The 14,505-nt window shown below is 37.5% G+C and overlaps 1 protein-coding gene and 1 long non-coding RNA gene across 2 annotated transcripts; one reads left to right on the top strand and one right to left on the bottom strand.

Moving 5' to 3' along the window:
• Window positions 1–4,496: 4,496 nt before the first annotated feature.
• Window positions 4,497–6,386, bottom strand: sox32 (SRY-box transcription factor 32). Its single transcript, XM_047350435.1, has 2 exons — window positions 5,710–6,386; window positions 4,497–5,173 (listed from the first exon to the last, which is right to left on the bottom strand). Exons 1-2 carry the CDS (start codon window positions 6,038–6,040, stop codon window positions 4,524–4,526), a joined length of 981 nt encoding a protein of 326 aa, XP_047206391.1. The 5' UTR covers window positions 6,041–6,386; the 3' UTR covers window positions 4,497–4,523.
• Window positions 6,387–9,299: 2,913 nt separating this feature from the next.
• On the top strand, window positions 9,300–12,469 carry LOC124858518. Its single transcript, XR_007035861.1, has 2 exons — window positions 9,300–9,608; window positions 11,822–12,469. It is a non-coding gene; the product is annotated as an uncharacterized LOC124858518 (long non-coding RNA).
• Window positions 12,470–14,505: the final 2,036 nt, after the last annotated feature.

Raw genomic sequence — 14,505 nt, 5'->3', positions numbered from 1 at the left:
AGGCCCGAGAGTGAATTTTAGTGTCATCACACAGAAAATCTTCAGCATCTCTGTTTTCTCTGCATCTCTCATTGCAGTTTGTTTTGTACCACTGTCCTGGGAGTTGAACTGACGTCAGATTTCTTCCGCTTATTCAGATGGCTTCAGACTGCTGCAAGTCCTACCTCTCCTAATCAGCTACTCTGCTCGCTCATCCTTCCCTTTGGCTCTGTGCTCTTACACTTCCTCCCAACATTTAAGCTTTAATTTCACTGACTCATGTGAAGACATGTCCAAACTACCTGTGTCTCTGTCTGATTTATCATATTTCAAGCTTCTAAATGTTCTTGATAACTAGATCACCTGCTATGTGGCTTGCTATTGCTGCATATAATTTGACTTATAAGTCAGAACGTGGATCCATGAAATATGTCACACTCATCTTAACCAAGTCTCTGTTGCAGGTTGACAAACCAGTGGCAATTGTTAATGGCGGTGCAATGTTACCATTATTATTATTAATATAAGCTGAAAGTATTCCCCAACATTTCATGCATTCATATACTAAAGTATCAACTGTCAGCCACATTGAATTTAGTTGGATGAGACTGGTTATGGTAAGAAACCAGCTTCAAAATCAACATTTTCTCTCCAGTTGATTTTTCAACTTGGAACTGAGATGCATGTCTAAATAGCTAGCAACTGGATATAATAGTGGTAGCTAATTACCGCACATACATACTATCTAGCTACATAGCTAGCTAGCTACCATACATACAATTTTACCATCTAGTTGGCTAGCTAGAGTATTTGTATACTGCTAACTAGATACCTAGCTACCACACATACAGGCATATTCAATAAATTAGAATATTTGTACCAATGATGATTGTTTGTCAGATTAAAAGTATTTTTTGAAAATTACCTTTAGCAGGTATAAAACATACCTTTCAAAAAGCCACGATTTATATATCAAAAAGGTTTTATTGGTCTGATGTAATTTTCTAATCTTACATGTTGTGTTTTCATTAGCTGTATAAAATCATCATAATTAGCTGAAATAAAGGCTTAAAAACACCAGATTGTGTGCAGTTAATCTACAGGGGTTGGACAATGAAACTGAAACACCTGGTTTTAGACCGTAATAATTTATTAGTATGGTGTAGGGCCTCCTTTTGCGGCCAATACAGCGTCAATTTGTCTTGGGAATGACATATACAAGTCCTGCACAGTGGTCAGAGGGATTTTAAGCCATTCTTCTTGCAGGATAGTGGCCAGGTCACTACGTGATACTGGTGGAGGAAAACGTTTCCTGACTCGCTCCTCCCAAACACCCCAAAGTGGCTCAATAATATTTAGATCTGGTGACTGTGCAGGCCATGGGAGATGTTCAACTTCACTTTCATGTTCATCAAACCAATCTTTCACCAGTCTTGCTGTGTGTATTGATGCATTGTCATCCTGATACACAGCACCGCCTTCAGGATACAATGTTTGAACCATTGGATGCACAGGGTCCTCAAGAATGGTTCGGTAGTCCTTGGCAGTGACACACCCATCTAGCACAAGTATTGGGCCAGGGGAATGCCATGATATGGCAGCCCAAACCATCACTGATCCACCCCCATGCTTCACTCTGGGCATGCAACAGTCTGGGTGGTACGCTTCTTTGGGGCTTCTCCACACCGTAACTCTCCCATATACTATGTACCTAGCTAGCTAACAGTCTTACATATACAGTATACTATCGAACTGCATTCTAATACTAAAGAAGCTTTTTCAAAAGTAGATAATATATGCTTGAATGATTTAATGAAAGGGGAACAGTCAAAAGTGCAAATAAACAACTTCATACACATGGCAGCTGTTTTGTGGTGATAAATCAAAACTTTCCAAGTGAAGATTCTGTCTTTCTACTCATCTACATATATACCTATACATTATCTTGAGTATTAATAACACAAACATTAAACAGCAAAGGTAATAAATGTATATTTAACTAAAATAACCAGTGCTTTTGAACCCTGTAAAGCTTAGATGTTTTGGAAAAGGCTCAACAGGTGATCTCAGGGGGTTCGTTGAGAAAACAAACCACACACAAAAAGCCCAGAGACTTTAAGAGAACAAAGCTGACTACCACAACCGTCTGGTCACAAACAAAAGTCTTTGAATCACTGCCAAAGTGTCTGTAAATAAACTATGTATATTTTGAAATCTTAGTTGGAAAAAAAGTCTAAGGAGTGTAGACTCAAGTCAGCAAAAAAACTATGAACCCTTGAGAAAAAAAACATCTTACATATTATATAAAGTTTTGTGATTATTTTAGCTTTAGTCACTTATTTTTGCTTGCAGATTAAGTTCCTTCAGTTCAGACATCTCAACAATTTGAACCGATAAATCATCCTGTGAGGTTTGAAAATGCTGATACATTCACAAAGATAAAATATTTATTTTTAACGACTGGGTTTGATAATCATCCACACAGCATGAGATAATTTTGGAAGGATGTCTTGCATTCTTACATTCATCCAGCACACAGTTTAACCTCGAGGCTTGGACATAGAAAATATGGGACAGGGAAGTAAACATTCTCCTAAATGGGTAAACATTTGGCAGCCAAAGTTGAACGAGTGTTTGGAGATATGTCGATTTTGGAGCATATTTTTAGAGCCTTTGTAAGATGTTTTAAATCGAAACAGGAAGTTGGGAAGTTTATGGCTTTGGCGCCCACTCGTCTTCCTTTGCTGAGCCAAGAGAGTCGAGATTAAACAGGGCGGATAGTTCCTACTGTGTCTAATGTAACAGATATTTCAAATAATTTGCACTCATTAAAATTTATACTGCAGGATCGCTTTATGTATAATGGGAACACTAAACTTAAGTACTTGTCTTTTCCATTAGAGTAGAGGCTCACATCATCACATATATCCCACCGTACTTAACAGTACTTAACAAATATTCATTCTTTGTTTTGCACCAGACCCAATTGGAGTGCTAGTTGCCATAAAGCTCAATCTTTATCTCATCTGACTGAAGCAAACAGTTCCAGCTAGAGACCAAGTGGAGTTTAGCATATTTTATCGATTTACTTTGTGATGGTAGGACAGAAAAGGCTTTTTTCTGGCATGAATAGCAAATGATGGCATGCAGATAGCAGCTAATGGTTGTAATAAAAACGTGACCCTAAGATCTTACTCTTTGCTGCAGAACTCAAAATCTATTTATCTGAAAATTTTAATATTACACAATATCAATAAAATATTGCTTTCTAATACAGAAATGCAGACTTGATAGTTTGTATGTCAGCTGTTTGGTAGGACAGTAAGCCACAAGAGATCATTGCTAAAAAAATGGGTTGTTCAGTGCTGTATCCAATGAAAAACTTAATGGAAGAAAAATGTCTGGTAGAAAACAATGGACAAGCAACACAAACAACAACAAACTGTTGTTGTTTTGAACAAGGCTCGTACATACTTTATGACAAAGAGGGGTGTCACTTAGAATAATGTGCCTCTTGGTGGTTATAATACATTTATATCCTGCCCTAGAGAGACTGGAATGTCACACATCACTAAATATGAGTTCATTCACGCTGTTAAAAACAAATATTTCTTAATGTAAAATTGTTTTGCCACTTAATAAATCTCATCAAAGTAAAGGTTGTATTTTTTTCTACATTTTCAGTGTGAGATTATTCTACTCCTATAAAAGATACATTTATTTCAATGTTTTATAGACACATCTCTGTCATGTGTGCCAATTATTGTGAAGCACCTGGTTCATACATGTGGGTTTCTATTTAAAAGGCTTGAATATCAGGATATATTTCAGCTTTTATGATTCACATTTCTCAATAACACTTTTTTAAGCTACTAAGTGGCCCATTACTGACTTTCACATGAGTTTATATCACAATTCATGCTCATAGGTGACTTTTTATAAAAGTATTTGGAAACAGGCTTGCTAATATTTTCCATGATTTAATAAAAGCATTACTTATTTAAATAAACTTTTGGATCTTTTAGTAACTTTTTTTGTGGAAAAGGTTTTGCTAAATTAGGTTAGAAAATTAGGAATTAACAATATTAAGAATATTGATATATTAACTAAGCAACATAAAGTACAACCAAAATGTGTACTGTCAAATGCATGCCTGTATCAAAAAGCTGTTATCAGATTGCACTATGGGAAATGTAGTATAAAATATTATATATATATATATTATATATATTATATATATATATATATTAAATACATTCTCAACTGAAGCATCTCAAGTTCTGTTAGTATTCAATTTTAAACACTCATTCAACACTTTGGGTTGTTTGATTGTTTCAGTGCATTACCAAAATGATTAAAAACTGAGCTAAAGTTATTTATTGATTCTTTATTATAATATTTAAACACTGGAACAAACTCATCACGTAACAACATAAGAGGTGTCAACAAACATGTACAATCAGGAGTTATCTTTTAAAATACATTTTAATATTTTAAAGTACACTAAGGCAGCTTGAATAAATACACCACACTGAGCAGATTTATTACACAGAGTATCCTCTGTAGCTGCTGTGCTCTGCTAGCTCCGACCCGTGCTGTTTTGGACCGAGGTACTGTTCAAACTCGCTGCGGTCCAAATCATACAGCATGTCCAGCTGAACCTGCTCTAAGTAAAACTCAAATGAGGGCCCTGTTGGGCAATGCTGGAGCCCGTAGACCCTGGATTCCCTCTGGTCCATGAGAGGACCTGAGGAAGAGGAGAAACCATGCTGCATGTGTCCGTGCTGGGAGCTAAAGTACGCCTGCAGCTCAGGCTGGTACGCAGGAGGATTTGAGTACACAACAGCGTTGCTTGATAAACTGTCTGCTGTTGTGGCTCCTTCAGAGTCAGCAACTGCTGGGTTTATGTATCTGTTAGAATGCAGGGATGAATGTGGGAAAGGAGTTGAGTTCTGGAAAGCCCGCTGCTGGTGGTTCTGGAGCAGATAGGTGAGGTTGTACGGAATGTTGAAGCTGGAGCTGCTGAGTGGAGTGGATTCTGCAGACTGGGTCTTGGGGATCTTCTTTAGCTGCTTCCTCCGACGGGGCCTGTACTTGTAGTTGGGATAATCAATCGTGTGCTGGACCCTCAGGCGTTCAGCCTCCTGCATGTATGGGCGCTTCTCAGCTAAGGGCATAGCCTTCCATGTTTTTCCTGCAAGAAGAGATTGTGGTGAATACTCTTTATATCTTAATAGGCCTATATAGATGTGCCCAATCAGATTATTAAGATTATTATGTAAGACCACTAGAAAAAGAGTCTAGCTTGTGCACCCTTTTCTACCATGTTTTCCTTCCATTCAACTTTTCTTCGACATGTGTGGATACAACATTGCATCCTTATGTAGGCCAGGATTGTCTGTTTAAAAAATATATAAAGTTTTTCTTATTGAAAACCTTTAACTTTCTGGGAAACTGGATTCTGGGTTATTAAATGTTGTGAACCACAATAACTAAATTAAAAGAAAGAAATGCTTGACATATTTTGAATGATTATTCTATGGAGTTTCATATGTATAAAACCAATGCATTTGTCAACAGGTATTTTGAGTTTTAATCTCACTTAGGGCCCTCAGGCCTCTAAGGGGCCCTATTCAGTTGGAAGGTTCCCTTATACCTAGGTCGGTGCTGTTTTTAATGAAAAATCTAATCACTCCACTAACTATTAAATATATAAAACAACATAATTACCAAGTATTTTGCTGAGATCCGTGTTCTCCAGGTCTGGGTTGAGCTGCGCCAGCCGTCTGCGCTCCTCTTTGGTCCAGATGATGAAGGCGTTTAGCGGCCTCCTGACCCTCTGCTGCGCTGGGGCCGACTTAGGTTCTGGACTGGCGCAGCTGGACTCCGAGTGGACAGACAGGGGACTGGAGCGTTCCGAACTGGGGGAGCGCACCTCGGTCATATGCTCTCCGTGCTCGCTCTCCGGCGGATTTGAGCATAGCTGGAAACGAGGGTCCACTTGGCTAAAACGCATGGTTTCATGTTGATGTTTTGTACTATGCTCGAAGACCGCTGTCATCCTCCCGGTGATGACGAGTAACGAGATATAAGAGATCGCTCCGCCAATGGGGTGCCAGGAGGAGTGGATTTAAGGTGTGAATTCTCAGGTTGGTGATGGGGCCCATGACGCCCCATTCAACGACCCCTTAAACATTTCCCATGGGGTGTCTTGAGACTGTAATTGATCTAAAATATATCTTATTGATGCTGACATAAACTCATAAAGTCACGCTAACGTAACCCAAACAGACCATATTATCCTACATGATGCGCCTCAGTTGTATGTTTGCCTTTTCCCCATTTTATACCTGCAACAACAATAAAGTGATCTAACAAATTGCCTGAGGTTGAATAAGTTCACCTTATTTTTCGGTTGGACCTTTATTTGTGTCAATAAAACACACTTTGAGAATGTATTGCCGTTGATTCACTGGTTAAATGCGCACCGCACCTTTACCTTGTGCACAAACACGGAATTGATAGGACCTACAAGAGGTGGGGAAGGGAACCATCAAAGTTTTTTCAGCACGTAGAGCTGGTTACTTATTACATTGAGGCTCTCAGCTCTTATCGGCCATTGTCAAAGTACATTTTACAGGACTGGAAAAAAAAAAAGAAAGAAAGAAACATGATCAAGGAGTGTTTATTGGACGATTAAAGCGCACAAATATTTGCTCCAGGTACAAGAAAAAAGAGAGATAATAGGCCTGTACAAAAGGAGGGTGATTAGCTCAGAACAAAAACAGAAAATTGACTTTGTCAGGGTTATGGGGTTTAGAGGGAAGATGAAGAGAGGATCGTAAATTGAATTTAAGGCTAGAAAATGCTGGAAAATTCCTTTTAATGTCAATATAAGGGATTAGGTTTTATTTATTTTATTTTGTTGGTTTGGTGGCCTTCTAAATATAAAAAACATGGCAAACTACTTCAATCTGTTTTTTTAACCTGTTAGAGCCATTATGGTAATATTAGTTCTTAAGCTACCAGTTAAAGTATTAGGTGTGTCTTATATCTTTTATCTTGTATTTTGAAATGATTAAATAGCTCATCGTTATCAGATATTTATTTATTTATCTTGTGGGGTTTTTCGAAAGAAGAGTAAAAACATATTAACATACTTTAAAGTCCCTACACTGTACACTTTAGAATTTGTGTAATCACACAAAAAGAGGCGAAAAGTTGATAGTTAAAGATAGATTGATAAAATTATCGTGGTTTTTGCTCCATTTCTCCGTAGACGATGAGATGCATATTTAACACAACATGGTGAAATATTTTTCTTTTCTTTTATATATTTCAAATTTTTATCATTTATATGTTTTTATTTTTATTGAAAACAATAAAAACAGGATGCATGTGTTGCTGTTTGAGAATAATGTAAATGCCATTTTCTCTGTTTTCAGCGACAACAAACATTATAAAACCAAAAACCTCCAGCAGGCGGACATTTGTCAGAGTTACATCTGCAAAACACGCACCTGTTAAAACTGTAGAAGTATACGGTGCATTAACGCTCAGTTAACTGGCTAATATACACGGAATAAGTAAAAGCAATCTAGCGTTTTTCACGGATATACATGTTGCAGAAATCCAAAAAATGGCGCACATTTCGTTTTAGCCCTGAATAAAAAGCTAATTTAGTGGCTATAATTAAATACATAGGTTATTAAGTCCTAATTATTTAGCTATAGCGGCTGTCTACAGTGTGTTATGGTTGTTGTGTAGCATCTCGTTAGAATTAGACATTGAATCCACATCCGCAGTGTTGAACATGGCGCAGACTATTGCGCAGTGAGAACAAGCGCTAATGGACTTAATCAATTAGGTTGAACGAGACAGCGTGAATATTATAACGCAGTTTCGGTTGACCCTCAGCCTTTCATGGGTTTGAATAAATATTATAGCGTTTAAAGTTTTTTTTAGGACGCACAACCTTACTCAGAGGTGGCCAAATGTTCAATCAGGTCTTAGACATTATTTCCTTAGGGGGGCACCTTTATAAGGTTTATATGTTATCAGACTGGACAGTCCTTAATTTACTATTTCATACTGAATTCACTATTTTATTTGCAGTTTGTGGCTCTTTTTTTCAACAGGTTTTAGTTATTTGTCTTCAAACATTACAGAGAAAACTGCATAAATCTGCAAAATTAGAACATTTAAAGTTTACTTGAAGTAGTTAATTTGTTTTTGAATGTTGCCTTTACAAGAACCCACATAAATAAAGGCTTTTACTCCCTGATCCAGGGCCTGCCAGATTTACTTGAGACCTTTGCAGCTGAAATGAGATCTTGACAAAGTGCCAGTTGTAAACATCTGCAGTTGCAAATTAATAAAGTATAATACTATCAAAAAGTGTATTTATTTCAGTAATAAAATTCCATAGGTGAAACCCATTTACACTCATTAACACAGAGTGATTTATAATATCAAATATTTATGTTTGGTAATTTTGATGATTTTGCCTCACAGCCAATTAAATCACAAAAATGTCCACTTCCTATACAGTATATACAGTACATGCACTCAATATGTGGGGCTCCTTTTGAATGCATAGCTGCATCAGTGTTAAGGAACCACAGACTTCTTCGATGGCAGCCTTCAGCTCATCTTCATTGTTGGGCTCACTGTTTCTCATCTTCTCTTTGATAATACCCATAGATTCCATAGGCTTCAGGTCAAATGTGTTTACTGGTCAATCAAGCTCAGTGAAGTCTTGGTCACTAAAGGAGCTAATCATTCTTATGGCAGTGCAGGGAGGTGCCAAGTCCTGGTAGAAAATTAAATTGATGTTCACCATTGTCTACCTTACTTTTTTCTTCCACTTAACCTTCCATTACTATATTTGCATGTAACATTCTGCAGCCATCTTCTTTAGCAATTAACTTTTTGGACTTACCCTCATTGTGTATGGTGTCGAGTACCGTCCAGTGGATAACCGTCCAGTGGATGAGTATTATCCATGAGTGTGTAAGCCATAACATAACATTTCTGTTTTAGAAATGTGTGTAATGGGTTTTTGACAATAAGCTAGTGAGTAATAAGGTAGTGAGTGTGGATCTACTTCTTGAACAATTAATCAGGGTATCCAAGCTTTTCTTCACCTTAAGCACCTTATTTACACATAATTCCTTTTCCTTTGCTCCTGCTACCTTTAACAAAACCCAATCATTGGGTTTTAAGTCAGGTATCACGGCATTGTCTAATATCCAAACAAGCAGAGTGGTGGTGCTCAATGGGCACTGTGCTTTCTGAATGGGGATTGTTCTATTCACAATGTGCTATTGTGTTGGACAGAAACCATATATGGGACGCTCCTCTCTGTCTTCACTTTGCGATCAGTGACGTTCAGGCCGGCAATAGGTGGAGGTGAGTGCTCGTGCTGCAACTGTATGGAGGAGGCAGCTCGCTTTGGATCTCTGGGAGTATCTTTGCTGCTTTAGCTGGAAGAGATTTGTGGTTTTGTTTCCAAAGATGCAATAAAACATCTGAAAGCATTGATTTTAGCACCTTTTTTCATCATGGATATTGCACTAACACAGCTGCAAGATCTTCTATGCTGAGGAACCTCTCTTGAGAAGGAAGAGGTAAACGAAGCTTTGTATTCCAGCTCCATCTTATGACACTGAGTCATTTATAACGAGTTGCATTGTTTCATAAAAGTGTGAAGAGGCTGTAATAGTGTTGTCACAGGTAGTGATCTTCGCAGCATGGGGAATGTGTTGCTCTGTGCTGCATTGTATGGACTCAGCAGGCCAGCATCAAGAAACGTTCCATTCTACCCAATCTCTGCTCTCCTAATCAGATGTTTGAGCAGCTTCAGTAGAGTTGACCGAGACTTGCGGGGTTGAGTGTGAACCTCCACACGCCCTTGTGTAAACAGCACCCAGCCCGGCCTGGCCCAGCCCTATATGTCAGGCCCGCTGAGAGGATTACATGCCCCCCTGGTGCAGAGAGGCTTAATGTGTCCTCAGCAGAATACAATGACACCCCTCTCCAGTTCTGAGCAGAGATTAGATGCAGGTTGGTCTCAGACGGACCTCAGTCACAGCTCAGAATTAGACTTATTACCAGGTGGGACAAAGTCCATGCCTTATTTGTGCATAAATCATGCAAAAGCAAAAAGGTACAATGTAAATACAAATCTTGGTAGGTATTATGTATAATCATTAAAATTATTTACATTTTTAAACACATTTTCTCTCAGATCTTTAAACACATTTTAAACAGATTAAGTACAAATAGATGATGATTTAATGTATTAGGGAAACAAAGCTAGCCAAAGCAACCCTACGCCAAGTTAAAAAGTTATTATGCCCTAACATAATAACTAGTTCTGCAACCCTTGGCATCAACAACTGACATCAAGTGTTTTTGATAACTGGCAATGAGTCTTTTTTATTGCTGTGGAGGAATTTTGGCCAACTTTTCTTTGCAGAATTGTTTATGGCAGTCACATCTTTGAGCTTAAACAGCCTGTTTAAGGACAAGCCACAGCATCTCAATTTGATTTAAGTCCAAACTTTGACTCAACCACTGAGAAGCTTTGCTGTTTTGTTTTTTTATTCAAAGATGGACTTCCTGGTGAGATCTGAGTCATTGATCTGCTGCATACATTGATGTTACTTGAGGTTTAGTCCACCAACTGTTAGCTCCATATTCTCCTTCAGGACATTTGGTTAGACAGGAGAATTAACGGCTCTATCAATTAGGGCAAGTAGTCCAGGTCCCGAGTAGCCCCAGACCATTATACTGGCACAACCATTCTTTGGCAAATATGAGATGGTCCTTGATGCTCTTTTTGGTCCTCAGTTTTTGCCATGGAACGCTGCCCTGATACAATTTTATTACCCAGTTCTCGTCTTATTGGTAAAACATGAACACTGAACTGAGGCTTGTAGTCCTTTTGAGATATTTTGGCCTCCTTCATGTTGTCAGATAGGTTTCATTTAAGTGATCTCTTGATTCTACAAGTTCAGCAATAATTAGGGCCAGGTGTGGCTAGTAAAATTAAATTCGGCTTAAAAAAAGGAGTTAATGACAGTTAATTCAAGATTTAACGAGGGATTTGATTATCTTTTCAAACAAGGACAGGTTGGTCTGCATTTTTTTTCTTTAATAAATAAAATCCTCATTTGAAAACTGCTTTTTGTATTTACTAAAGTTAACTTTGTTTTTTAATGAAACAAGGCACCTGTAGGGGAGCAAATACTTTTCACAGGAAAGCATATTTACATGGGTTGTAATAAATATATACAAATGTTTTAAGAGTTAAGAAGTCTCATAAGACTTATTTATGAGAGTCATATGACAGATTTAACTAGATTAGCAACAGTGTTAATGCTAAAGTTATTGTAGAGTTTTTTAACACTGAAAAAAGGACATCTTAGATGTATTTTTGTTTCTGGGAAAAGTTTAACATGAAACCTTGTTGGGATACATTTAAAAAAGTTGTATCCCAATTTAACTAATTTATCAAAAGCGGTAATGCTAATGTCAAACTGTAGACGCCCCATGTTAGGAGGCCTCTCTCTGCTTATTTCCTGTCTGATTACTGTACAGAAATGTTAATAGTGCGATAAAATCTTAGAAAACAACAAAACAGTTAAAACTTGGTGGCAAATGTAGCATCTTAAAACTGACGCAGTCATTGCTAATGCTATGTCATAGCTGCTGTTTTCAGGCAAAGGGTTTACATGCCACCTATCTAGCATAGATTAGACATTACTGCATTACTGTTTTTGTAACATTTTATGCCTTAAACATGACTCAGTTCTTATTTTTTGTTTCTTTTTAATAGAGAGGACCAGATGTCTTCACTAAAAATACTCCCACCACGGAGGTTCCAACAGATGCTTCAACTAATAGAGGCTCCTCTACATCCATAAAACTTGATCCTGTTCATTAATGACTACCGTTTTAAATCCGAGTCCTTCATGTATATTTGGTATTTACTGATTTGAGGTTATAGGTTTTAAATGTATATTAATAAATGTCATCCTCAATCTCAACCTTGTTATACTCTCACGTCGCTAATCTTCTGATGCCTAAGGTACAGTATGCACGAGTCTTCTTGAATTCAATGAAAAGAAAACAAGCGAGTGGCAGGAAAATGATTGAAAGCACACTATGGATAAAGTGAAAAAATATTTTAAATCCCTGTATTTTACATGGCAGTGCAAGTGAAAACAATTCTGACCCATCTGTTAAAATCACGTGTGCTTTTCTTGGGTCATCGTCAGCTGTTGCATTCACTCCTGTTCTGTTAGAGGATTTGAGTTAATTAATCTGAGTAAAAACCTCTTTAGTGTCACTAATCTCATCAAGTAGGCACATTTTTGTAGTTAGTTGTAATTTAACTAGTTCATGTCTTTTAGCTGTTAAACTTGTATTTTGTGAGCGCACAAGTATTGATTAAAACCATCCCAAATAAAATAAATTAAAATTGTTTCACCAGTCTTATTTTTTTTGTGTGAAAAATGACTTTTTACACTGATAAAGATGAAAAAACAAGCCCTCACTTTCAACAACTGCGATCATTTTGTAAATAAATGTTTTTTGTCGGCTGGGAAAAATGAAAATTAATGTAAAATTAACGGATTCTGGTGCATCTTTTGTCATGGTTGCTACGTGCTTCCAGGGGGAATTTTGAGATTTTTCAATCACTTTTGGGCTACTTGTGATCTTTAAATATGAACATTTACCGACAATAAACTGTAAATGCAAAGTTGTTCAACAAGTATCAAATACTATTGACATTTTTAAGTTCTTAATCTTCTAAAATCTTAATATACAGATGGCTGAAATGTTCAATTAAAACCTTATTGTGGAAGATAAACAAAAAGATGGGATATTGGTCACTTTTTGAGACATATTTGGTCTAAATACTTTTATTAAAGGTCATGTTACTGCTGTAGAGATTAAAATAAAGAAAGGGAATCTGTGTCATTTTTGCATTTAAAATTCTCCAACAGGCTTTAGAGGAGATAAAATTGATCGAAATACATTGTAAAAAACAAGAACATCAATCATTAGCAGGGAACAATAGAAAAGGGTGACATTTTAAATGGAGTAGATGATTAAAAAAATGGATTAAGGCAAGATTAAGAGGGAGAACAGGAAAACATCTTAAAAAGTTACATAAAACAATTTTAGTGGCTGGTGTTGCAGGTTTTCTTTCAAAAATCGTCATGTTAATAGTACTTGTATAATAATAATACATGGTCTGTTAGCAGTGGGCATTTTTCTGTTAAGTCAGCTCAGAAATTTAATTCCTGCTTGCACCCACCCAGCCATCAATCAACAGTCTAGCTCCTTTCCACCTCAAGCTGTAATCAGCTCAAAGCTCCACTCATGCCACAGAAACAGCCCTATTCTTTGTAAATTAGGAACTGTATTCAGCGCTGATAAGACTCTTTATCTGCTGAACTGAGGAGATCTTCTAAGTGTTTTATTTTCAACACACTGATCAAGCCTTGGTGGTAGGTAAACATCCCAGCTGTCAGGATTCAGGGCATGTCAGCAGACAACAGTGTCACATTTAGATGTAATTAGCCCTAACTATTAACCAAAACTGATCTCAGACCTGTGAGACGATCTGTCCTTAATGGCTCGTTCGTGGCAGCAGTCTGGCCCTGCTGCTGCTTCTGCTGGATCTTTAATTAAAAATGTGTGAACTAGTTAGACTCAGACATTAGATTATTTGGAGCACACGCCTGGAAGAGGCTAACAAATCCATTGTGGCCAAAGTGAATTAATATAATCCATTTCTCCCCTTGTTTTCTTGCAGACACTCAGGATTGATGTTTGTGCCTCAGTCACTTCTCTCTTTCTGCTGCTGCTTGTCTGAGACCTGATACAAATTCAAAAGGATCTGCTGCTTTGAAGATAAGCGCCGCAGTTCTGCCATAAACAATGATTGTGCTGTTTCTTTCCTGTGGCGTGATTTATTTAAAGTATTATGCTGTAAGGATTTGGGCTGGTTTTCCTGGAGGGGCCTGCTGTGTGTGTGTGTGTGTGTGTGTCCTCGACCTGTGAGGCTTATTGGATAGTTTGGATTCAGGAAAACACTCAGGGTACCACAAGCAGAGTCATCAAAGTGAGACCTTTGAATCAGAGGGTCTGATATTTACCATTTCCCAAAGTAAGGTACATCTTAATTTTACTTCAAACAATGAAAGAAGATTTATAAGGAATAAATGCTTTGGTCTCACACACAGAAATATAGTGCCTTGCAGAATAACTTTTCCACATTTTGTCATGTTACGACCCCAAACGCATAGATTGGATGTAAAACATCTGAGCTTCAATTTTCAAGTCTCGCCAGAGATTCTTATTTGGATTTTGGTCTAGACTTTGACTGGGCCATTCAATCACATAAATATGCTTTAATTTAAAACAATTGCATTGTAGCTCTGGCTGTATATTTAAGGTTGTAGTCCTGCTGGAAGGTAAACCTCCTTCCCCAGTCTCAGGTCTTCTAAC

Source organism: Girardinichthys multiradiatus, chromosome 21 (genome assembly GCF_021462225.1).
Source record: "Girardinichthys multiradiatus isolate DD_20200921_A chromosome 21, DD_fGirMul_XY1, whole genome shotgun sequence".
Taxonomy (NCBI): domain Eukaryota; kingdom Metazoa; phylum Chordata; class Actinopteri; order Cyprinodontiformes; family Goodeidae; genus Girardinichthys; species Girardinichthys multiradiatus.
The sequence above is the reverse complement of the archived record's forward strand: the minus strand, read 5'-3'. Positions and strand labels throughout refer to the sequence as shown.